The 24,995-nt window shown below is 43.6% G+C and overlaps 4 protein-coding genes across 4 annotated transcripts; 2 read left to right on the plus strand and 2 right to left on the minus strand.

Moving 5' to 3' along the window:
* Nucleotides 1-4,436: 4,436 nt before the first annotated feature.
* DFL_003071 (uncharacterized protein) lies at nucleotides 4,437-4,880 on the minus strand (the record flags this gene model as incomplete). Its single annotated transcript, XM_067631958.1, has 1 exon — nucleotides 4,437-4,880. The coding sequence occupies one exon, from the start codon at nucleotides 4,878-4,880 to the stop codon at nucleotides 4,437-4,439; it is 444 nt and encodes a 147-aa protein (XP_067494452.1).
* Nucleotides 4,881-5,287: 407 nt separating this feature from the next.
* Nucleotides 5,288-5,835, minus strand: DFL_003072 (uncharacterized protein; the record flags this gene model as incomplete). Its single annotated transcript, XM_067631959.1, has 2 exons — nucleotides 5,288-5,569; nucleotides 5,635-5,835. The coding sequence occupies 2 exons, from the start codon at nucleotides 5,833-5,835 to the stop codon at nucleotides 5,288-5,290; spliced, it is 483 nt and encodes a 160-aa protein (XP_067494453.1).
* A 6,434-nt stretch (nucleotides 5,836-12,269) lies between these two features.
* Nucleotides 12,270-16,064, plus strand: DFL_003073 (uncharacterized protein; the record flags this gene model as incomplete). Its single annotated transcript, XM_067631960.1, has 2 exons — nucleotides 12,270-14,946; nucleotides 15,004-16,064. The coding sequence occupies 2 exons, from the start codon at nucleotides 12,270-12,272 to the stop codon at nucleotides 16,062-16,064; spliced, it is 3,738 nt and encodes a 1,245-aa protein (XP_067494454.1).
* Nucleotides 16,065-16,170: 106 nt separating this feature from the next.
* DFL_003074 (uncharacterized protein) lies at nucleotides 16,171-16,536 on the plus strand (the record flags this gene model as incomplete). The annotated part of the gene is made up of 1 exon (XM_067631961.1): nucleotides 16,171-16,536. One exon carries the CDS (start codon nucleotides 16,171-16,173, stop codon nucleotides 16,534-16,536), a length of 366 nt encoding a protein of 121 aa, XP_067494455.1.
* Between the last annotated feature and the right edge of the window lie 8,459 nt (nucleotides 16,537-24,995).

A 24,995-nucleotide genomic window follows, 5' to 3' on the forward strand; every position in this document is an offset into this window, starting at 1 on the left:
ATCTTGGCCCAATAAGGACTTCCTGAGAAGCATATTTCGTTGGAAGGTATGAGGGCTTGGTGTCGAAACCTTGAACAACGTTTATTGCTTAAGTGGGAGGGCCCAATCGACCTCTTGGATGTCTGAAATGGATTTTCTACCGGCCTTTATCGAATATTATTGTCTTAGTGCTCGTATCTAGAGGATTTCATCGTGGGTTTCGTTATCCTTTTGCTGTCGGTTCTAAACCTTGGGTCGAGTATTCTTCTTCTGTATGGGGTGTTCTGGTCTGGTTTCCTTTCCTAGGGCTTTATGAGCGATGTTTCTTATGACTCTGGTGCCATTTCACTTCCTTATTTCCCTTGTTGAGATATCATCGGGCGTACAATTTGCACTGAGAACCTGGCCTGTATTTAAGACTACCCTTCCCTTCAAAAACCCTACCATTCTCTTTCCCAGAGCCTAGCATACGTCAAGGGTCAGATCTTCTGACCTTATCAGCACTCTGGGGCCGAGACCACATCTTTAATATAATCAAAAAAACTCCAGGAGCATGAGATGTTCCTTGTCGGCATGAAACTAGAGCGTGCGCGGATAATGTTGGAAATTTGACGATAAGGTCGGATAGTGTTGGTTTGCTTCATCGCCAGGCAAGTCGACTACTCAACTTCTAGTGTCGGCCTTATGTTGCTAGACTAGTGCCAGTTCTAGTTCATCGCTCGATGATAGGTAATATAGTCCTGATAGTTGGCAGCTCCAGGATTCGAATCCCTACAGAAAATTTGTTCTCCTGTATAAGCACTTTAGGGCGTAGCAGTGAAAAGATTGGCCCAGGTCCTTCCCTTTTATATAAATTGCGGCTTGCACGGCCACTATAACTCTCTTTGCACGCCATACTACTAGTCAGACACATAGAGCACATTATTTAATTTAACATGTAATAACACCCGCATCGAGATGTCTACATCTGGCTGAACATCTACTGATTCGGCGAGTTCAGGTGCTGTTAACTAGTTTCATATTGATCTAGCGGGATCGAGTAAGGCATTTTTTTAGATCATTGTATAAGATACTTATGACATACATCAAGCGATAGTCAACCCGAAGCGAACGAATAAATATTGGAGGTTTAACGAATTACGTATATCGTTGTGGCACGTATAGCTTGTCTGGGGAACCGCCTGTTCGCAGTAGGCCGAGCTACGGTAGCGACCGCAAAACTCTCTCAGATTTGAACTTTAAACTGTATTCATATATAATGATTCTGGGGCGACGAGCCGAGAAATGCAAAGAGATTAAAGGGAGTGTTCTCCAAGCATTTCAGGACTTGAAACGTCGCTCCAATGATACATCTTATGACCAGTGTTCGATAACAACCACATGAATCGTTGTGAATTTCGTGGGGGTTATAGATCAGCCTCCGATCAGAGAGCTGGAGGCTATCGGTATACTAGTATATCCTTTCCTCGTGAGGCAGACACGACCAAGACGAAAGTAAGGTATAACATCATGCACAGGCACAGCTCGATGTAGGAGGTCGAATGAGAATAACATGGAATACCCTCGACTGGGTCTGGGTACGAGGCAATTTAATACCCTCGAAATGGTGTTCCAGGGGCTCGACGGGTTACAAAACTATAGGTACCATTGATTTCTTAGTAGGTTATGATGGCTAGGTCTAACCTGAGATTAGAGATACGTCTATACCCTACGAATATTGATCTAACCGTTAAACTCCCCCTCCTTGCTCTATTAAGACATAGGCTCGCCTAATGTAGTAAACATTAGGAGGACTACGATTCGTTAATCAGGAGAGGATTGAAGTTTCAAACAACCGGTCCCCACTAAACATGAAGCCACATAGATATATGTTATCTAAACGTTATAAACTGAGGCAAAGGGTTACATTTGATCAGTTGACATGGGAAAGGCCTTTTTGCAACCAGCCCCAACCCGACAGTCCCCTGACGCATTGCAAATCATGTCATACTGAGCCCCGAGGTATCCCAGAGACTGTATATAAGACTAGCCCGCCAGCTGCCTCGAGCAAGGAAACGGGTTTCTCCACCCAAACGATTTCACTAGTGCTGCAATATGAACCGCTATCTTGATTTCTCGTTCTTTTGCCCTTACCTGCGCCGAGCCAAGCTTTCTTGGGGCTTGATGGGATAGATAACTCTAACCTTCGAACTTCCTTGTATCCCCCAATACCTCCCCGTGCTCGACGCGGCCACCCGTCTGGCCTGGCTCGAGGGACCAACAGGGATACAGCACGAAAATGTGTTGTTCCGCTTTTGTGGAACGCTGTGCAATTTGTGCCGTGGCCATATCCCGTCCTGCGCGCCTCAAGCACTCCAGATAGCCCGGGACATTGTTTATTCATATTACGCGTATTTCAAGCACTATATCGGCGTTCTGGCGGGAATGCAGGGAGTCTTCCGCGCGATGCACGATATGGCTCATTCGGAAAGTTTTCTTCGGTGTTCTTTTTCCGGCCTGGAGATAATCAAATGTTGTGCCCCTTGTATTCGGCGACCTCGCAGCCTCACATTGCACCCGAAACATCACCATTCAGAGCCTTTTGTTTTTTTGTTTTTTTTGCCTCTGAAAGGATTGGAATTCCGGAATCTAGATTCCCATGAGAATATCCAATAGGATTTTATGTTATAGTAATATTGTGATCAAGTAATCCAAGGTGAGAATATATCTGTCTGCCGCAGCGGCGGTCTTCCGCATTCAATTCACGATTGATATTCGTTGATAATTGAACTGCATTCACTTCGGCTATTCTGTTTATACTTAAAGGGTTTAAGAGTAATCTGGTAGAAATCCTCTATGCCGAGAAGATAAAAAGGTTGCATCTCAAGTGCAAGAGTGCGAGCATTGGAGCTTCTAGGTTAAAGGGATTGGCCGAATCAAAAGCCACCCGTTCAAGTCGTGGTATGTTCCCCAAGTTTTCCGAAGCTGCGACTTGTTGTAGCCGGGGCATAATTGGCGAGAGGTACCGTTACAGGCTCGCAATGCGAACTGCGACACCAGCTCCTGCTTAAACCGTCTTATTGTCCGGGGATAAAAAAAGAGGACATTATGAAAAGTATATATAATTCAAAATCGTAGTGAGTTGACTCGGCTATCTTTCTCCATAAGTTAAGATCAGGGATAAACCCTTCCGCCGGATACTATGCATCTCTGAAACTTGGAGATTTCTCACTACATGATGTATTTTTGAGCTTCTGAATGGATTGGCTTTCAATTTTGAGGCATTAACTTATTGGATTTTGGTGGATTGGATAATATCTATAGGTCTTCGAATTTCGCGCAATTACAAGGGAAATATGCGCAAGCCGGCCAGACCGTTGAAGCGGAGAGTCAGACGACAACTGTGTTGTGTAACAGCATGGAGTCAGATCAGGGATTGTATTTGGGCGGTGCATAAGCTTGCAGGGTAGAATCGACGGCGAGAGTAGAAGATAGTTTACGTGTTATCTTGGTATTTTGATGGAAATAAGCGGGGTATTATTCGCATATACTGATCTTATACTTCATGAATTTATTGCTAAGGTTACATTAGTTATCCCTTTGCGGTGACGGCTTTCATATCAATATTTGTATTCCAATTGAAAGGGCTAGAGATTGACGCTTTGTCTGTACTACCCGTCCTGCATTTGCCTTGCAGAAAGTAATGATATGCATGCGCATGCCCATTTAGCGGCCGCTCAGAGCCATGCGACGAATCCTGTATTATATTAGTAATTCACGGGGAGCACCAGACTTCTCGGTGCATTCGAAATATACGTCTCTTGCCTAGCTTAATTTTATGGGGTCAGAATTAGTGGATTGCAACCAGGCCGTAATATCCGTAATTGAGATTTCCGTTGCTTCCTTGGGCTCCAAGAATTAAAAGAAGTTCTTAATGATAGTATATTAAATTATTAGCTCTAAACAATGTGGTATCTAACAAATTGGAACAGATGGCAGTATCAAGATCTTGTAAATTTTTCGGACATGTATTATATTGACATATATCAAACCAGGAACCAGTGCTTTCAGATTGTCGCACGGGATGGCTCTATAGAATACTTCATATGACCGTTCAAAACGTCCATGAGGTTGTAAGTTTTCCCTTTCGAAAGTTCAAAGCTATCAAATCAGGAAACAGGGAAATATCACGAAGAAAGAAATTTGAGACAACAAATTTGGATATAAGTCCTTATCTTCTTCTCATCTCGATCTCTTTAGGAAACACCATTATCAAGTTCCCTGACAGCATTCCAATCTCTCTCATCTTGCTCATATGCTTCTAATTCTTCAACAATTTCCCAATCTTCAGCTGTGCGTGTCGATGGCCCTTCGCTGCCGTCGGGGTATAATTCTTTCTCAATGTCTTCGATCCATATCTCGCCCTTCCTAGGGCTCCTAACATTGCATGGGTATGGCGGGGGATGGATAATGCTTGTTCAGAAGCCGTCATTTCTTGGCTTTGAATAGGCCTCCAACGCTGCCACCATTCGACCTTCTTTTCTTTTGGCTGCGGTGGCACGGGCATCGGAGGGGTTCTGTCGCTCTTTCCGGGGTGCAGTCTTTGATATAGCCCAGCTAAGAAGGTCTGTAACCTTCCAGCCCGTGGAAACTTGCTTTTCAAGTTTGGGAGCTGGGGTCGAAGCTTCTACCTTTGGAACTAGGGTCGGGACTTTCACCTTCGTAACTGGGCCTGGGGCCTTCGTCTTTGTAACTGGGGCAGAATCTGTTGCCTTTGGGACCGGGGTGGAACCACCTTTGGAGCTGGGGTAGATGTTTCTGTCTTTAGAGCCTAGGTAGAAGCTGCTACCTTTGGAACTGGAACCGAAAATGCTACCGTTCGAGCTAGGGCTGACGCTCTGACCTTGGACGCCGGATTTCATTGGTTAGGGACCTTATTCACTTCTGTCAGCTTTGGGAGTTCTTTTGTTTCCGACTTATTGACTGGCAGCGAAGAAACTGTCGCATTCTTAGGTTGTCCCGCTAGCGTCGGGGCTACTGCGGCGGGCTCAAGCACAGATTTTGGCTAGGTTTTTTATCTGTATTTGCCTTCTGAGTATCAATAGGACTGGCTCCTGTATTAATGCTCTTGGATGGTTCCTTCGATTCATCCTCAGAGCTATCCGCAAATACCGCCGATGAGAACTCTGACAAAGTTAATAAAGAGGGTATCGAAGATGTCGAAGATACTGGCGAATAATTTGGTGTTGGGAATAGGGGCTCATAGCCAGGTCCCTGCTGTGTTACATATCGTCCCGTTGAATCTTTACATCTCTCTAGTTGGGCTAGTTCATAGAACCTGCCGTTGAGGTTCTTTGACTTGATCATCACGGATTCGCTTCGGATCCGGAACTAGTCTCGTGCTGATTGGAAGAGGATGCGCACTGGGCGACCAGTTGACGTTAGAGTGTAAGGCGAGAAGACTGGCGTCACCCGCAATCGGTGTGAAAAATTGTTGACGTGAATGATGGCACAGTTCTTGTGGTGGAGCATGGTCTGTTCTTTGAGGCACGACCTTTACAACCGCACCATGAACTGGATTATAGAATCTGGTCGGTCCACTGTCATTCAACTAACGCGGATAATGTTAATAATTCTATCAATGAAACAGGTTTTTTTTAGAATTCTGTAACATACCTTTATATCCCCTATTCCACCCGAAAATTGAATTTGCTCCGGAGAGAATGCGATAGGGGGAGCGGGGGCATTTCCCCAGTTGGCGTACCCACTACTCAAAGAGTGAGCTGTAGCCCTCCAAAATTCTTCATCCCGCATTCGGTATGACTCCGCCCACTGACGGTGATTTTCTAGGGCCCGGGCCTGTTCTGAAGTCAACATAAGTTTATTGTTTGACAGGGAGAATTGAATGTCCCCAGTGGCGGTTTTTGATAATAAATAGGGTGTCGGAGTTTGCGATGGTTGGGCCGGCTGCGTAGTCAGGAGGGTTGAGTGTAGAGGGCACCCTTCTTGTGGTATTCTAGTGTTAGGGGCTACTAAGTACGTTGCAGGATTCTCAGGGCAGGTCTCGCTATAAACATCACCATAAAGAGGATGGACTCGGGTGCTATTTTCAGGCTTGTGACGGGGATCACCTCCATGAACCGGATCTGTCGATACTGATTGCCCTGAAACCTCTCAGTTTTTGTAATACTTTAAGTTCGAGCGAGTCTCCATATTATCCTGCGCTTAGGAACTGCTGGGGTATCGACGAGATATTTGTTAGTACTTTAACGTTCAACTAATCAGACATCAGATCAGTGATATAGTCTGATATGATTGGCTCGGCCTTGTCGTCATCAGATCCGCAGATACAATGGCGAATAACCTCAATCAAAAACTATAGGTTGTACAGTTGTGTAGGTGGACGAACTTTAGATTAACCTGCTCTCCGGAACTTATACCGCGAGGATTCAGGAAAGTCTGTCCTCGATGATCTATCTTTAAAGGAGGATTTGAGTAAACTTTCTCAAACTAGCGAGAGCATTGCTTAAGTTATCAATTTTGATACTATCTTAACCACAGAGGCAGCGGCGCGAATAATCACGTATCAACCTAAGATTGTGTCTTTAAACTATTTCTATATTCTAATGAGGGTCTATGGTATTTTATGGGATGCCGTTTGTAGATCAACTGAACACTAGTCAACATATATTCTCTTCAAAATGCAACACTATCACTAATTTGGTAATCGCGACACACAAGTCTGGCAATAATTATCGCGTTGAATATGTGCCTCATGCGTGGATTGATATAATTGCACAATTGATAAATTAAAAACTCACGTGTGCATAACGTTGTAGTGAGCTTGGACAAAAATACGGCCATAGTTGAGGTCAATAACGCATGGCCTCTCGAACCACGATATCGGGTTCTTAGCTCTTATAATAGAAGTCTTTGCTTGAATCATTCGACACTAGCAGGTGCCAGTTTAATTATACAAACATTCCCTTCCTGCATCTATTTTCTAACTACACTTTTGGCCCAAATCGTAATTTCGTCGATACTTACGTTTTGTCACATAAAAATGTGAAAAGTGGGCGGCCCCTCGCAGCGCAGCTGCTGTCCTGCAGTCAACTAGGGTATTGAGAAATTTGCAATCCTTGGGTAGGAATCGGCCTTTTCGAGATGTGTACATGTGGATACAGCTAGTACGCGATATACAAGTGGATATTCGATATTATAAGACATGTTTCATATTGTCTCGCCGCGAACTATAGTCCCAAAAAATGCGGAGCAGGTAAAAGTTTATTGACAGCTTAATCCGTAAGTCGACGGAGCCATTCGTCTAGCTCTTGGTCTTTAGAGCCTTTACCCCGGACTAGTACTATGGCTTCCGGTACCTACGTACTGTTTAGGTTTATCGCCTTAAAATCTTAGGGCATTAGCGTGGAAAGCTTAAGCATTTTGATTCGGTCATATGGTATCAGAGCCGAACGGAATAGGGGCCTGCTTAGCACAGCAGTATCATCTATGATAATACCTGTTACAAATGGCAATTTGATCCCAAAGCGAAACGGCCCCACACATTTATCTTTTCAACATTACCGTCAAGTTAGTCAGCGACATTTTCGTCAAGTGCAAGGCTGGCCCTCAGCTATGTCCAATCAACACATTGTTCTTAGTGGCAAGTCGATATTGCTCAATCAATCGGCACGAATTGCCAACTATCATCCCCAATTCCGTGATCAAGGTAATGGTTCCGTACCTGCATCCATCCTTGCAGTAAACCATCCTTATCTCCATGAAATCCCATAATTTCTAAACCAACGGCGAATTCCATGCATGGTGCCCCCAAGCTCTAGTATTTCCAAGGAATGAAGCCTTTGTGGCGTTCGAGCGATACATTTGGATGTCCCAACAAGCCGGAATGATCTAGGATTATCCGACAAAGCCCGTGAGAAATGTTGTTGGTCGCCGTCACATTTATGCCGCACTAAACCTTTCGGGGATCTCAGATTTTTAAGTTGGGTGAATTGTGATCGGAATTATTCGCAGGTTCGATTCTTTTCATCATTCATAAAAGATCTTCATATCCTCAGGTTGAGGAAGATTTAGGAGACTTTGTTTCTCGGTCGGAATATTTAGGTAATTGTGGAACCCCGAGAGATATAAACGATCCAGTCTGTTGTCGGTTTGGTCCAGCGAATCGTTCGAAGCACGAAGCTTAAGCCTTGTGAGTTCACGAAGAAAGATTAGAGCTAAAGAAACTGACCGGAATAACCAATAGCCAATTGTTTTATGACAGCTTCTTTTCCCCTATGAGACATTCCGACTTATGGCATTCGAGACGATATCTCCTTTCTTCTTGATAATACACAGGAATTGGTAATACTCAGGCGATGCTGCAGCGAAATCCATCACAATTGAGGCAGTCACTGCTACCATGTGTTGCATGGTCGGAAAGTAGTTGCATTGAATATTTCGTTGGTTAGGAGCAGACCTCAACAACCGCAAAAGGTCGAAAAGCGGGGCCTAAACCTGTTATCTTTTTTTTTTTTTTTTTTTCCCGCAAGCTGATATATCGATATTCGTCGCGGATACAGTTCGGAAAGAATACCTTCATAGGATTTTTATGAGCCTGCAGCCTAGCTAACCGCCTGTGCCAGCCACTTGATGTTGCACGATGTCCTTGGGTGAGTAAACTACTAAATCTGATAGGCACAAGATATTTCCGTACGGCTCTATAGTGTAACTAAATCCACGCAGTGATATTCCTGAGCTTTCCCTTCTTGTCAGCTGTAGGAGAATTATCATTATTGATGTTCAATCACCAAATTTCGGGGTCTTGGTTGGTTAGGCTGGTCAAGTGTTCAAATGTCCAAAAAGGCCAGCTAGAAACATCCACAACCATTTCCACTGCCCGAACGTTAGCTTATCGCCACATGGGCCCCAGAGCAGTCAAGGCGCCCCGGAGCGAGCGCCATGCAAATGCTTCGAAGACGCACTCAACATGGGGAAAGTATGGTTATCAATGGTTCTTTTCTTTCCGCTACACAAGCATAAGGGAATGCACCTTGCCGATCCTATTAGTTATCTGGACCCATATCTTTAAGGCTCCACTTGAAGTACTGTTACACGGGTTCTAACGGAACGTGAGCGTATACGCCCTCAGGATATCAATTTTTTGATCTAGGATTCCGCCAAGATATATATATGAAGAATCCCGCTCTGCAGAGCCTCCAAACTCTATAAAGACCGTCAATGGGGAAAACATTGCTGTAGATCGTCGCCATTTCACTATTATGGGGAATGATACGTCGCCTATCCTATAAATATGTTCCGTATTGAATTACTCCGCAGATTCGCCGTCCGTGGAATAATTGTCGACGATCTCGGCATGGCGACGATAAATTCCTTAAAAGTCTCTATCGCATGAATGGAAAAGATATCGGGGTCTACTTAGACGATAGCCTAGAAGCGATTATAGTCTAGATCGTAGGCAACCGCGTCATCTACTTTGTATAACCTAGTGTCGTCAGGCGGCCTCTCCCGCCCGACGTATTTGACAACAGTACTAGCGAGGAAAGCTCAGTTCTTATCGTTAGTGTGTTCATACTTGGAGCCTGGTTTGTCCAATTCCTTAGTGCTGCCGCTAGTCTTCGCTTGTTCATACTTTCTTCTAGCTTAATCTTTCTCGTATTCATTATCAAGGCAGCGCTGCAGCAGCACGGAGTAGTTTGAATCACTTCCTTGTGACATTTCCATTTACGCTAACCAGCTTGGAACGTGGCGAATGTTCCTCCACCTGTATTTCCATATTCTGAAGGTTATGCCGAGTGTTTGGCCTACTATGACGCCTTTCGAAGAGTTGGTATCACTTCTCCATTTATTGGTCATTTCGAGCAATGTTTTCACGCCTGGGCAATTTAGCCACACGTATTGGCGTAGAAGCTCAAACACCGAACTGTTTCTACTAAAGAGGCATTTGTAACGAAACTGGATACTTTATGGAGAGATTTGAGGATTGGCTATCCAAACTTTCCAAGTTCAGGGTCGATGGGCGTGGCGGCTGATCCGTCCATAGCCATGGTGTTGGCTATGTTGTTTTGTCAGATCTTCTTGCATTTTTTTCATTGCATAAACAAAAAGCCGTCGAGCCTACATGCTACAGCTGAGATGATATCATTCCGCCGATATGCCAACGTTAGCATGGTTTCTTAGTTGAACTACCCATGCTCAAGTTTGATTAGTTTGCAGTAGCGAGGCACAGGACATGCGGTGCTACCTGCAGAGGCTCAGCTAAGCGGCCATGACTTCGACGTATGACCAACGGTGTCTATGACAACCTATCTCGACATTCTCTTCCACAATTGTCCAAATGGCAGAACGAATCTCGAAATAACCATAGAAAAGCAAACTGAAACATTGTCTTTCCCTACTTCGTTAACGTAATCCGACTCGATGGAGATGTATTATTTTCTTTAATTTGTTTTTTTTTCTCGGGATCTCACCTCTTGCATCGTATTATTGCAGTTCGGCCCACAAACAACGCAACCGAAGCCTGGCGGTACATTTTTTTGTATCTCCGTTTTAGAGCCCTAGTGCTCTGGGGAAAATTAGTGATCGTATATTTCAGTATTGATTAGGAGGATGTTCAATAGCGGGACGTTTGTTATCGTCCCTTTTTATTGTCGCCGTCATGTGAGATCATGATATTCCCCGAAGCTGAATGCGCTGTAGAGTCAGCTCGTTTGACGTGTCTCTTGAATACTTTGATTTGCGGATTTTATGTCGTCTATGGCGGCAAGCGACCTCTAACAATGCAATACCGTACATTTGTAAGATTGACGATCGCGCAAACATTTCTTATGAAGAATGTTTTTTTTAATTTTTTGCACGAAATACAATTACCTCAAGGCTAAGATTAAGAGGCGTCGGTTTCGAACATTTCTATGTCGGACTACCTGCGAAGATGCTTGTAGAACTTGGAACTCAAGGCTTGACACAAATATTTCGTTTCGCCAAACAGGCAAGAGATACACGAAGACCCTTGCAGAAATTTCCTTCTTTCTATTAGGAGCACAGGGCGTGAGCCTATCGCAAGCCCTACGGTATTGCGCCCTTTGGTTAGATTGCTTCTTTGGATGAGAGGCTTCGAGGCAGGGTCGATATATACTGCTCGCCGCTTTTCTAGATTCTTGGGCGGTGTCTATGTCTATCGGTTAAAGATCACCATATCCTCATATCAGTTTTATATTTCAACGGTTTTTCTGCCCTTCCTCGTTAATATCGGAGTTTAATACTGGAATTTCGGGTAGTTTATCAGGCCAAAAATCAATTATATAGCAGCTTGGAGATTAACTAAATTCTTGGTGATAGTTTAGGCCTCCAACTTGAATATCATCATATTCGACTACTACTAGAAGCGCAGAGGCGACACGATCGATATCACAAAAATATTGTCTCTAAGAAATATTCCAGTTCCAAGTTTCAGACTAAAGAGCCTCCTTAAGTTCTTAACAACACATTGGGAAACCCTCCTCGGCCCGATTATCGAAAGCAAGGGGAATATATCAATCCACCCGAAGGCATTCCAGAATTTCGATCGATTGCTCGCATCCCAAACCAGAATAACCCTGAACAATCCCCGATATTACCTTTAACTTTTAAAACAATAATTTACCTCAGAGGGGAAAACGAAATTTTTTGGAATTTCGGCGGGTACCAAAATTAAGCTCTCTACCAAGTAAGATACGATCCACGTGCTCGATATCCTAAAAGAGGCACATTGTCGACGGTACACTGCTTTTTGTAATACGAGCAGGAGATTTATAACAATCAATCGATTTATGGGATATATTTATTGTTTAATATATCTACTGTTATTAAGAACCCTTTCCCGCTTAGGTTTTCTCTTACCTAATATCTTAGAATCGAAGAATCTTGAGTCGACATTTTTGTTTAAAATCCGATATCTGTTTTTTTGTTATACCTTTTAACGGGAGCGATCCGAGTTACACGACGTTTAACAAGTTGGAAAGAATGGAGTATTGATGCTATCCGGGAAGCCCATAAGATTTTGATTTTGAGACAAGGATATTTTGCAGGTGAGATTGAAACTCTAGGTTTTCCGACGCATGTATTTCTATATGGAAAATTCAGATCTTAATTTCCCCAAGTGAATGAGCTCCGAAGCAGCTCCGATATATTTATATAACTTTGCTAACGTTGTTTTTCTAGAGACAACAGTTTGAGTGCTTTATTCAGCTGCTGTTTAAGACTCCTTTCCAAATTCATAGATTAACTTATACATCTGCAATCGGCTGACAAAGATGGCTTTTGCCAAATCTCTGGTTACGATGCCGATATTTACACGATCAAGATCTCGGAGTGACAGAGACAGGGATTTAATATCAAAGAAGTGGCTCTCTGGGATATCAGTTGGTAATTGGAGTTTAGGCCTAAACCTCGAAGACGAGGAAGAAGAGCTGGTGAATACATCGAACGCAGTCATGATTGATCGGTCTGAACCAGCGATAACCTGGAAAGCACAGGTACTTCTAGCAAAATCTAAGTTTGATGCGGGGGAAAGCTTTGCAACTTGCGAAAAAGAAAGCGATGACAACGATAACCTTGTTTCCTCGCCGAACAAAGAATCGTCGGGACCCGAAGTAACTGTCGAGGATACTGAGGTCAAAGAAGTTGCGTCCTCGAAATCTACTGTTTCGGACTGTTTATTGGCTCGAAATAGCGGGGAAGCAAGCGAAGTCTTATCAAGCAGCTTGCACTCAGGTAAAGCTAGGTCTACAATAGCGAACACAGAGGCGGCAGAGAACGTTCGAGGGGATCTCATGACGGATCACCAGGACAAGGAGTTTTCCATCAGTGGCATCGACAGCCCAGCCAAAGTTTCTGACTGGTGTGTTGCAGTTGCGGGAGGGAGTCCTGGTTGTGGTGGGAGCAATGGGCCGTTGAAGACTGGGATTACAGCCAAGGCAAGCCAGGGTTTCGAGAGTGGGTCGCCACGGTCACCGATTGGGATGCCGCTCAATACCCCCACACAGCTGTCTTACACCAGAAACAAGGACAAGGCAGGCAGTGAGGGCGACGAAGGGGATGCAGACGAAACCATGTCATTCCTCAATTCCCACACCACCACTGGCCCAAATGGCCCAAAGAAAAGCTCGCCTGTCCAGAAAAAGCATGGCGGTGATAATGCGACCCATGCCGTCGTTTTTTCTTCTTCAAAATGCATTACTGATAACGGTTCTTCGTTCTCCAAGGATACAGGTACTGGTACTTGGAGCCTGGCCGCCGTAGATTGTGGATCTTCTGGTTCTTCATCTCGGACAGGTTTGGAGGTTTGCATGAATGATACTGCTGGTACTTCCCCTCTGGGCGAACGAATAAACTTGTCAGCGAGTGGGAATGATGGTGACGGTAATGATAAAAATACTAGGACACCCTCACCTGCATTTTCTCAATCTGATCTTGTATCGTCGTCTTTGAAATCAGGAAAAATCTCTACATCTTCATTTCTAGAAGACGCCGAGGCTAATTCCGAGGAAGTTGGAAACAATTTCAATAACAGTATCAAGAAGGACAAGAAAATTCGGGTTTCCCTTACGACGACTGTTCCAACTACCGCTCCTGCGCCTACGTCTTGGAAAACTTTTCCCTCGACTGCTGCAAGCCACACTAATAATAACAGTAGCACACTTGTAAATAGTAGTTTGTTCGTTGGAGGAATTCGCGGCATCGGGATTACTCGATTGCATTATAATTACTCTTCGTCTTATCAACAGAGTCCAAAGTCATCCAAGTCAGGGTCGACCTCGTCTCCTCGCCAGACTCAGACTTTCAACCTCACCCGCAACACAGAACAGAACACTCTCACATCCTCTAATTCTCAACTTCAACCTCAACCACCAAGCAATTCTCTTTCATCAGTCACTCCTTCTACGTTTACATTTACTAAAAGAAACCCTCCCTTTTCACTAACAGTCCTTACGACCCCTTCGGCTGCTCCGTCTTCAGCGATTCCTACCTCTCCGACAGGTCACGGAGGCTCACATAAAGTTGGCAGTGTTCTATTGCTGGGCACTACTTCTCCTGTATCGTCTATAGCAGCTTCTCCAATCGAATCCTGTGCCACTGCCAGGAAAACCCTGCAGCCACAAGTTCAAGTTCCGATCCCGAAGGAATATCATCCGCAGGGTCCGACACCAGTTTCATGTTCAGTTGGTCTAGAGTTCACTTCTGAAGGAGTAAATGAGGTAGTTCGACCCGCCACTGCCTCGTCGAGTCCTACAAGTTTATCTGCTGGGTCCTTGCCCAGTTTCAACACTCACCTCTCTTCAATTACACCCACAACACGATTAGGAAACCTATCGTCACCATCTGCTTCTACTTCACCTATCACTTTCACAATGGCAGCTCGTTCTGCTGCGGCTCAGAAGTCGCTTAAACGTTCGGGCGCTGCTAGGGATCAATATGCACCAGTCGCCTCAAAACACACCAGTTACGCTTCCCCACCACTGATGGATACTACACCTTCCTCGAGTAACTCTAGTCAGGAATTCCAGATGCAGAATGACATTCACACCCTACAAGCTACTGCTAGACAACGGGAACAAGCTGAAGCAGGCCATCGTGGTCGTGCTGACTCCGGATCTAGGATGCAAGGAAGCTATGTTAAGGGACATGGAAAGAGTGGTTCTGGAGGAAACGAGATACTTGAGAACGTTTTTGGCATCTACCCTGAGAAGAAGAGTATGGGAACCGGTGTTAGTGTAGCTGATGTTGTCGCAAGCAAGCTGTTCAAATGGGGATCCAAAAAGGAAGCTCCCAGCACTATCCCAACACCAAGCAGGGAGAAGGTTAATATACAGCGATCGCAAAGGCATCCTCACCATCCGTCGATGTTCGTTGGTGGCGTTCCACAGCAAGTAGTCCGTCCTCCATCCTCGCATCAAGATCATGACCAGGACTATCATCCGTCGCAAAGAGGTATGTAGCTTAATTTATATTACGTAAAAAAACTCGGCTAACTGTGGGTACCTGCAGATGACATGCTTCACTCACGGGCCTCCAACCTGGATCAGGTCAAGCTCGATGAGCTTATGGCTAGACAGAAGTTGCTCGAGGATAGAATCAACCAACTGAAGATGGAGCGGGATCAACTTATGGAGGCCAATAATCAACCTCCACCACCACCTCAACCCCTCCCACTAAAGCCCCACCATGAGGCTGCCCAATCTCCACACCATACCCCATACGTGCCGACTACAGTCCAACCACTTCGTATTCCATCCAACCCTCCCGCACGAGTTCCGGATCTTCACTACAGTCACTCGATGTCTTCGGCCGTTCACGCTCGCCAGATGGCGGAGCCCCTCGACCTCCCTATTCAATTTCCTCTTCCTCCCCAACAATCTCAACCACAGTACTCACAAACACTTAACTCAACATCGCCTGGCCGTGGACGAAGTTCACGGGCTTTCCCTTCTTCGAAACACATCCAACCTCTCAAAACAATGCCGATGGCTATCCCATCTGCTGTTAGACAGGACTCAGCTGCAACATCCATCCACTATGTTTCTCGTCCATTGCCTCAGCCACCCATTGACGCTACCCCGCCTCCGGAATACGAACCCCCAGAGCACCCGTATGGTCGTCAATACCGTGACATGAAAGTCAAAATTGCCGCTCCAACTTCTGGCATGGTGATCACACAAGATGTTATCCTAGAAGAACCAATTCCCAACCCAGACGAGGAGAAGTACCCAGGATCACCGAGAGATGACGTCGATGCCGAGGATATCCTGGGTTGGTTCGAGACTCTGAAGTTCGCAAGTACCGGACCGAGAGGTCGAGGCCCTATAGCACCGCTTCCACGCCCTGAAGCTGGCGACATTAAGATTACTCCAAGGGGAGGTGAAAAGCCACTTGCGCCTGAGAGCGCCACCACCGGATACTTTGATGTCAAACTTCCAATTCATACGCAAACGCAACAAACTACCTATGATATCAGCGGAGCGAGGAAAGACTGGAACACGGGCCGAAAGAAGAGAAGCGAGCCGAAGTTGAGGGACTACCGTGAAGAAATGCGCCTCACTGCAGTTTAGAAAGCTGCAGAACATATATGTATTCCATTCAGCGAAACAAGGAGTGCTCACGATAGGGATAATGAATATGCCGGAGAGGTAGAGGGGCCGAGAAACGGCGGCGATAATGATACGATTTATACACAAATCGAAGGAGATCCCGCCGTTGCCTCCCACGTCGACTGCCGCTACTTCAACGCCTAACTGGGATGATCATTCTTTCGGAGAGTATTGCTGCCAAGATGATGGCGAGGAAAGTCCCGAAGATGATGATGAAGAATACTTCAGACAACTACACAAAACAATCGACCAACTCTCCCCATTGCCTAGCATAGAGCCTTTAAGGCCTCGTCAAGTCAGGGTCTTACGACGTGCTATTGGGTCTTCGAATCTGAAATTCCAACCAACGTATCAATTTGCTGCGGCCGAGAAAATGTACCTAGATGAAGAGTGTCTTCAGTGGTCGATTAAGACAAACCGGCGACAACGGTAAATATTTACTTTCTCTTGTATGGAGGTTATTTCATATGTATATGTTCTCATTTCTTATTTCTTTTGTAGTTATATATATATATATATATTTATGCACATTGACCACGACGGATTATCACTTTCAGTGAAAGGGTCTTCTGCTTACCACAACGAACACTCGTCGTTTACCTACACTCTGAATTTTTTATGTTAAGGACTAGCGATATACCTATAGGGTACCTCTGTGGCGGGTTTCTTTCCTTATGCTTTTGGTGTTGCGTTTCCATTTTTTCTATATGTGTCTATGGCGATTAAGGTATCCGGTTCGGTGTTCTCTTACGGCGTTTTTACAACTTTTGTTTCAAATACAAGATTAAGTAACCTTCTAGTAGCTGCGAATTCTCTTCCGATCCATATCTTTTTTTAACTTTGTACTATTGTTCTCTTGCTCTAGCTCTTCTCGTTCCAAGAGTCTTCACTTTATGCCTGACGTAGTACATACCAATATCGTTATATCCCCCAAGCTGGATTTGATTAAAAATGAATACACCAAGTATATACACTGAATTGTCCCTTGACCAAAATTTGCAAAACCTCACATAATCACACCACCAACTTCACAAGGTCTCTCCGACTGAAACATCTACACCATCCAACCCGTCTTTCACAACAGAAATATGTTAAGAGCTTGAAAAAGGTAATCTGGAACGACGTCCTTCATCCAATAAGAAGCAGGATCCGGGTCTTATGGCGCAACTGGTTAGCGCGTCCGGCTGTTAACCGGGAGGTTGTAAGTTCGAGCCTTACTAGGACCGATTCTAACTTTTCTTTTTGCGTTGTGGAGGTTTCTTTTTGGGTGATGTTTTTTTTGGTGGTGTTGTGTTGGAATCCTGACAACACAACGGGGTTAGGATTGGCGTTGTTGAGGCAGTCAATTTCGCTCTGTTACACAAGATGATAGGCGGAATACCACGTTGGAAGCTAATAACGTACTCGATCCTTTGCTCACACAAAGTCCTCTTCTCGAAGCGTTTCTTATTGCAATACTTTTTTTTTTTTTTTGGTTTAAACATGCTTTTTAGAGGGCAAGGTACTAGACAGCAAGTCCAGGTATCGTGCCATATACTTTTGCCTACAAAGCTGAAGGGCCCGTATGCCAAATTTCGGAATATACTATTATCTAGAGTACAAAATATCGACATGCTCGAATGCAATGGAAATGAAGACTTTTGCGGAAGATACCCTCGATCGAGAATACATCTTCGAAGACTAGAAGAATTCCGTGGAAGATCTATAGATATAGTCTTTTTGGGATGCTGCCATTGCTGATATCCCAGCCATGCTTGATACCCTCTTACACCAAGCGTTAATATCCCAAGGACTATAGCAATTACAACACCAGTTAGTGTTGCCATCATGACATGCCTCGCACTCTTTTTCGATCCAGCCATTTGCTGATGGAACTTTTGGGTCTCGGATCAGAAACTTTGTTGTATAGATCCTTAAGACGGTTACCAAAGTAGTGGTATTTTATATTCAAATCTGCTTCTCTGGGGCTAAGACTAACCATGGTAGTTCCTACGAGCCAGACATCCGCTCAGACGTGCGGAGACTCTTACGAAAGAGGCACATTAGATCCGAGTATCAAGCAAGTGCTATCACTCCAGAGCGGCCTTAGTACGAACTTGACTTTAGTCGCGGGGGACCACGTTTATATGTCCTTCAAGGTTTCCCCACACGTTTACCGCAAAGCTTCGTGAATATGAAGACGGAAAGTTTATATCAAAATGCCAATGGGCTCCCTCTAATTTTTGGTACATTGGATGTTGGCGCTCGCTTGGCGACGATGGGAGGAGTTATTGAAGTTGAAACCAAGCCCGAATTTACAGTCTTATACGGAATGACGGTTGGATATATCATTTCTAGGCTGGCAGGTCAACAAGAGCCGCTTAAAAACGATATCGAGGCTCTTGATAGTGAGAGTAGTGGCTCCAGTGATGAGGAGAGCAGTTCTGAGGGAGTATATACCCATCGAAGCATATTTTGTATATATCTCACTACAGGGTCGCTAATGAATTTGATGATAGGAATCAAACCCGGAGATTGTGGAGCCTGGGTAATTGATAAGGCCACGAGAGAGGTATATGGACATATAGTGGCATCGAACGACCTAAATGAAGGCTATGTAGTCCCACTGCAGGATGCGTTTGAGCAAATCAAAGAAGTTCTCGGCGCCGAGAACATTCGTGTATATGGGGACCAGATGGCAATTGGGTAAAGCCTCTTCGATCATGATATATATCATTCTCGCTTCTATAAATTGCATTGGCTGATGGAGAAAAAACAATTCTACTTCGGAATTTTCTTGGCGAAGCATGCGCAATATCAATAGCATGTATCTCTCACCCTCAGTATACGGAGGGCTTAATGGGAGCCCTGAGACATGGTCAGCGCACCCTCACAATTGGAGTTCCTTGACCTAGGATGGACCTAAAAAGATTCGGAGTTTTATACGATCCCCGCTGATGGCATAGATGTCACGACTTTTAGAAGCTACGTTGAATTTTTTTTTCGGCGAAGACGCAGAAGCGATAGGGTTTGCGGTTAATGGTCAGGTAAGAAATAGATAGTCGTCTGAGACGTAACCAAGTTGACATATTTATTCCTTCGGGTAAGCGTTACGAATACATAGGACCTCGTCCATTTGACCAGGTAAAGTCGATATCGATGCTGTTTCTCGCTAGAATTCCGACAGAAAGCTCTAAAGGAATGAAACTAACTTATATTTTCCCATGTTCTACCGAAAATAGCGAGAGATCGAGTATATGAAGAGATCTTCGGGGAAGAGCGCGAGGGGGAGTTGGAAACCTCCGCTACTAGGAGCATCTTCAACTCCCAAAAGACCATTGCCGCTTCCAGCAAAAGTAACAAGATCGGAAAAGGCCGTTATAGGTGCCCCACCGAAGGGGAAGTCGCAGGAAATTTCTTCTGGAGGACATCAACACGCTCAACGGAAACAACGAGGCAGAACACCTTATTTGGGCGCTTGGTAGATCTAGAAGAGACTCGGATGAATCCTTTGAAGGAGGATTCTCGAAAAGTTCCGCACAAATTAGTAGACCTAGACACAGCGGTGCCGGTGCTTGGAGAGTGGTCGAAGCTCACAAGTCACGCTGGGGTTTCCCGGAAGTTGGGATAGAATTACCTATTCCAAGGATAACAAGGCGGGATAAGCGGGTACCGGGAACGAGCGAGTGAAGGGCCATCAGAGATAGTCTAAGGCCACCGTATACCATAAAAAGATAATTCTTTATATACCATAAATTGCTAGGAATAAGTATCGTTTCCAGTGGCAATATCATGTCAAGGCCTCAAAATTAGAAGTGGTTCGAAACGGTGACCGATCGATGCATCATTCATCATACACCCCTAATTTATCATTAGTAGATCATGTTCTACTGGACACCTCTAGAAATTCATCGCCTATTGATATACAAATGTATACAATCGCGAGGAAGCTCCGGGAAACACAGAGTTAAATGTATAGAGACTCATGGTTTCCAAATTGGGTTATAGCAAGTTTCGGTGTATATGTATACAGTTACACCAGTGCCTGTACCTCCTAGGGTACGTAGCGGACGTCAACGTCAAGTAATTATCTTTCCATACGGTTTTTATTCGGAATTTGAGACTTTATCAGCAACCTTAGAATCGAGATCGGGACATTGCTCTAGTCGACACAGTTGCGGGGATCATGAATATCGGAATATACGGTAGTTAGCTATAAGATATAAGTATTCAGCGTACAGGACTTTCTATATATAATACAATCTCTAAATCTGATCGTAATATCGACATCGAGAGCTCAAACGTATGATTGTTGACCTAGGATGTGGCAAATTTAACTGGTGTAGGAGGCCTATGGTAGCTAAGAAATAGCTGTGACTACATAAATGCTTTCTATAAAGCTATGTCCCATTCTAAAAGTCAAGGTCAAGTACTCATAGGGATTATGAGATAACTTTCGATAGAGGATCCATATAGTTTCATAATATCAGATCAACGCGACTTATAAGCTTGCTGAATATCAACTAGGAATATGATAATTTTCCTGATGTCACTTATTTCAATATCTCGTCAACTAAATCTTTGTTTGTTGCGCGAAGACTTCCTGTCCTTTAGAAACTTGTGGTGGCTTCGAAATTTTCAACTGCAACTTCCTTTCCCGCTCATTTTGTTGATGTTCCAACCCCATTTCAAGTTGCTCACCAGTCGCAGTGAAAGTCACACAATAAAGGCAAAACCTACTCCAAGCGCTCTCAATATCCTCGCCCTAGATATAGCCGATCTCTTTCATACCTTCCAGTCAAAGTCCAACACATATAAGCTTATCGTGTCAGAGCTTTCCGATATGCTGAGGAAGCTTCTCATTCTTTGGACCACATACTTCTTTGTTACTTCGCCGACATGGGCATAGATAATATTTATAGATCGGCGAGGACCATTACTTACCGCTTCCTCAAGAACAGAGCGCAAATAGTCGTCGATAAAGTATTCGAACTCTTTCCCCCCACCGTATTCTCCAAAGTAGATTTCTGGAGGCTTTTCAGTTGACCCAGAGAGTATTAGGGACAACGAATAATTATCGAAGAATCCGATAACATGCTTTCTAATGAAACTAGCTAAGTCGAAGGAATAGGTGATATAGCAAATATATTTCAGACGAGGTTTCAGATGAATACTCATTCTACCAAGCAGTATATACAACACAGATCAAACTCAATCAGTATTCAAGTATAAGATTAGGATATTATCTCACTAATAATGCCTTGCTGATATTTTAGACTTGGGTAATTAATATTGCTAAATTAAAAACCTCTATACCAGCAGAACCGTTTACTCTACAATAGAGGGAGTCATACTGGCCCTGTAGATCAAGAGAATCCATTTTTAACAAACATTCACCTCCTAAACTATTATAATATAACGGATGGCCAGAAGAGAGCCGCTAAAAATCCCACGACCATACAGATCCCCTTTCCGAGGGCAATTTAGAACTTTAAATATCACCTATCTTCTATTAACTATAGGACTCAATTAATTAGTCTAGATCTTAAAAAAGCCTAGAATTTAAATCTTTTAAATAATTTAAGCAGTGGTCTAGGGTGGTAATAATATTTTTAGATATACTTAATAATATTATTATTAAATTACTAACTAATAATACTAGTATAAATTTCATTTTTTTGGATAAAAATCTGAGTTTTCTGTTACCAAATAGGCCATAAAAAGTGCAGCTAGATGTCTCTTCTTAAGGTAATAACTTCACAGCTAGTGGCTAGTAGAATGGCTTGGCTTAAGAAGGACAATATTTGATAATACCAGTAAGAGAGAGATAAGGTCGATAAAGACGCTAACGATAATTAATATTCTAACGCAAAAAAAAAATATCACAGATCCATTAACTTGGGAAAAATCAGCGAAAATATCCTTCCACCCATCATCTACTCTTATCACCCCCTCCATGTGCCATTGGCTTCTAGAATCACCTCTATCATTTCGAAATGCCTCCAGCAGCGTTATTATCCCCTCCGAAAACGCCTCCTGCAAATCCAGAAAACGTCAAACTCACTCCTTTCACTAGTCCGGGCGAGGATTCCGCATTCTTCGTCGGCCTCCTCCCAATCTTAGCTACGCCAGTACATCAATATCCCTTCACTCTCAGTTTTCGACAGCTTCAGAAATATCTTCGAGATGTCTAAATCTATAGTACTGTTCTTAGTCGGTTCTTTAATATCGAAGTCTGCGATCTGCTCCGAGAGCATCTGCTAAATGCAAGCGCTGTACATTCGCTCAAAGTTATTACTACAGCATTCGGATCGAAGAAAGTGGAATATTCTGTTCCATACACCCTGCGGTATCAACATTTGTTTAGAAAGAAGCGAGTCGACGAATACAAACTTATTGGCTTGCAACTCCAAAGGATGGATAGGATGGGTTGGATATGGGCAGAAGACTTAGACCGATCGTTCGAGGAAAGCTAAATCAAGGCTTCGGCTTCGGTATACATTCCCATAGAAATACCTCTGACTATTTATTAGCCGAGAAAAATGGAACGGTTGTCATTTAAAGATTTGAGGAAAATTATGGTACTAAAAAAGGCCTCTAGTATACGTGGTGGAACTCGGTTGATTCAGTCTATCTTGGGAGACCGTGACACGGATAAGGAAGCAGACTTGTTACGCTCGAAAGTCACAAAATTGAAAAGAATGATGAAAGATATTGAAGCTGGCCGAGAAATTATGCCTTTAATTGCTGTTGAGAAGACACACGATAGTGTGAGAGTCCAAGTTCTTGATAGGCTAAGTGATTTTTTTGAAATTGAGCGACCATGATTCTATGTCTTCCGATGAGCTGGTCCTCGATTCTAACATCTAGTATTATTCTCTTCTTAATTGCGTCTGTAGATGCACTTCGGAGACTGTATAGTATACTGCCAACAATATAACCCAGATTTTAGAATGCAAGGCATACCTCTCCTTGACCTTAGAAACCTACTCTAATATAAGTTCATTCTGAGTATAGCCCCACCCCCCCTTTTGGACGTCTGGGTGAGATTAAATGGAGTCATGTATTGTAGTTTCTCTTCTTGTACTTCGGAGACGTTAGTTTCCGTTTTTTCCTTTAAGGGGTAGGTGCCCTATACCAATACTCTTCCCACCAGATATTCTTGATCTTATAAACTTATACTTAGTCTTTTCCTTTATCATAAAAGCTCACTCCTAAGCTTTCTTTCAGTTACTATATCTCAGTTTCTTCGCTATCTATTAATATTTTCCTCATTAAAACACTTAGTCCCCGATAAGTTTAACCATATCTTTTGTCATATCTATCTCTATTCTCCCCAAGTCTTCCAAGATGTCTATAGAAAACTTATCCCCTCTGGAAGAAATTCTCTCTCTTCTAGCAAACGTCTTCTCTCTTCCAACGAGCGTCCTTACAAAATCGTAAAAAACCTAGTTGTAAGAAATATTCTCTCTCTCTCCCGCACTTGTTAATATTTTCAAAGGTTTTGGTCCAGAGAACAAGTTCTTCTAATTTACGAAATTTTACTCACCACGGTTATCCGTTAGCGAGAGTGGGGGATAATCCTCTCACACCATCCAATGCAACTCGAGATTGATATGCTGAATATGTAATATAAAAGCTTTAACTTTACCTAAGCTAACTCAGATCGCCCAGAACGCTGTCGATAAAAACAATATTCATACAAACATCGACATAAGCATTGTTATTAACAAGTTAGAGGCTAAGTCAATTATCAAACGCCACACCAGCCAATATGAAACTACCTCCGCCGAGTCAGAAGAGTTTACATTCTTCTTTAATCGTGGAATGAAACTTTACATTGAAGTAGCATTTGAGGTTACTGTAGAAGTGGTAAATGAATACGAGACTTATTATAAGCACCTTTATTTCATTCTTCCAGTCGTAAAGTTCCGGCGATTCGTCATCACGCCTCAAAACTATAGTGAAAGAGTAATAGGTTTGCCGCAAGATTCCTTGGCGTTTACAAAGCGATCTACGAAAATGCTAATAACATGAATGATACTTGGAGCCAAAGAATACTAATCGCGATTAGGACACAACTCTGCCTCAAGGTACTTTTTTGGGGGAAATGATAACCGACCCCTCTTGCGAACATTTCTGATGGGATTTCTCAGAGGTTGGATGGAGGAATAATACTATGCTAATCCTTGGGGGGAGTATTTCCCGCGTTAGAAGTACTAGAAGCTGAAATACACTCTCTGTGGAGGATACGCTTGCTACGGACTGTATGTATGAGAAAGAGCTTGGGGGTAAATTTCCAGGAAACTAATTAGATTGTGGCGGATGTTATAAACGAACAACGCAAATAAATGATATAATACCGCACATATGCCTCCTGAATTTATTCGCGAGGTCATATCCTAGTCTTAGCGTTACCGATTTCATGAACTAATGTAGTAATTATATAAATATTTATAGTTTTGCTATTCGAATGAGACGCTTTTACATTTTGTGTTTAGCTTAGTCGTGATTGTGATGAAAAAATAGAAGGAACGAGTGACCGATATACACACCGATAGATGTCGGGCTCACCCTTATAGAATCCCATTTTAGACGTGGCTGTTATCTATTCCTTTATTCTTGGTACCTCCTCCATGACGACTCGATTTCTCCGCAATCTACAAATTGGCAAACCGTTTCCATTCCTCGGCTCGTCGACCCTTTCACTAACTTCTCGGTAATAAACACATCGACACCAAGATAAATGAAAGACAGAGGTCCTTATAAATCGCCCAAACACTATCGAAGACTAAGATACATTCTGTACACGACCAAATACCATCAAACCGGCAACGTTAGAACTACGCGACGAATCAAACCCTATAGTATTCATGACTACGATAAAAGCACCCACACTATGGAAGACTACTC

The sequence above is a fragment of the Arthrobotrys flagrans genome, assembly GCF_004000055.1.
Source record: "Arthrobotrys flagrans strain CBS H-5679 chromosome Unknown unitig_3, whole genome shotgun sequence".
NCBI lineage: Eukaryota > Fungi > Ascomycota > Orbiliomycetes > Orbiliales > Orbiliaceae > Arthrobotrys > Arthrobotrys flagrans.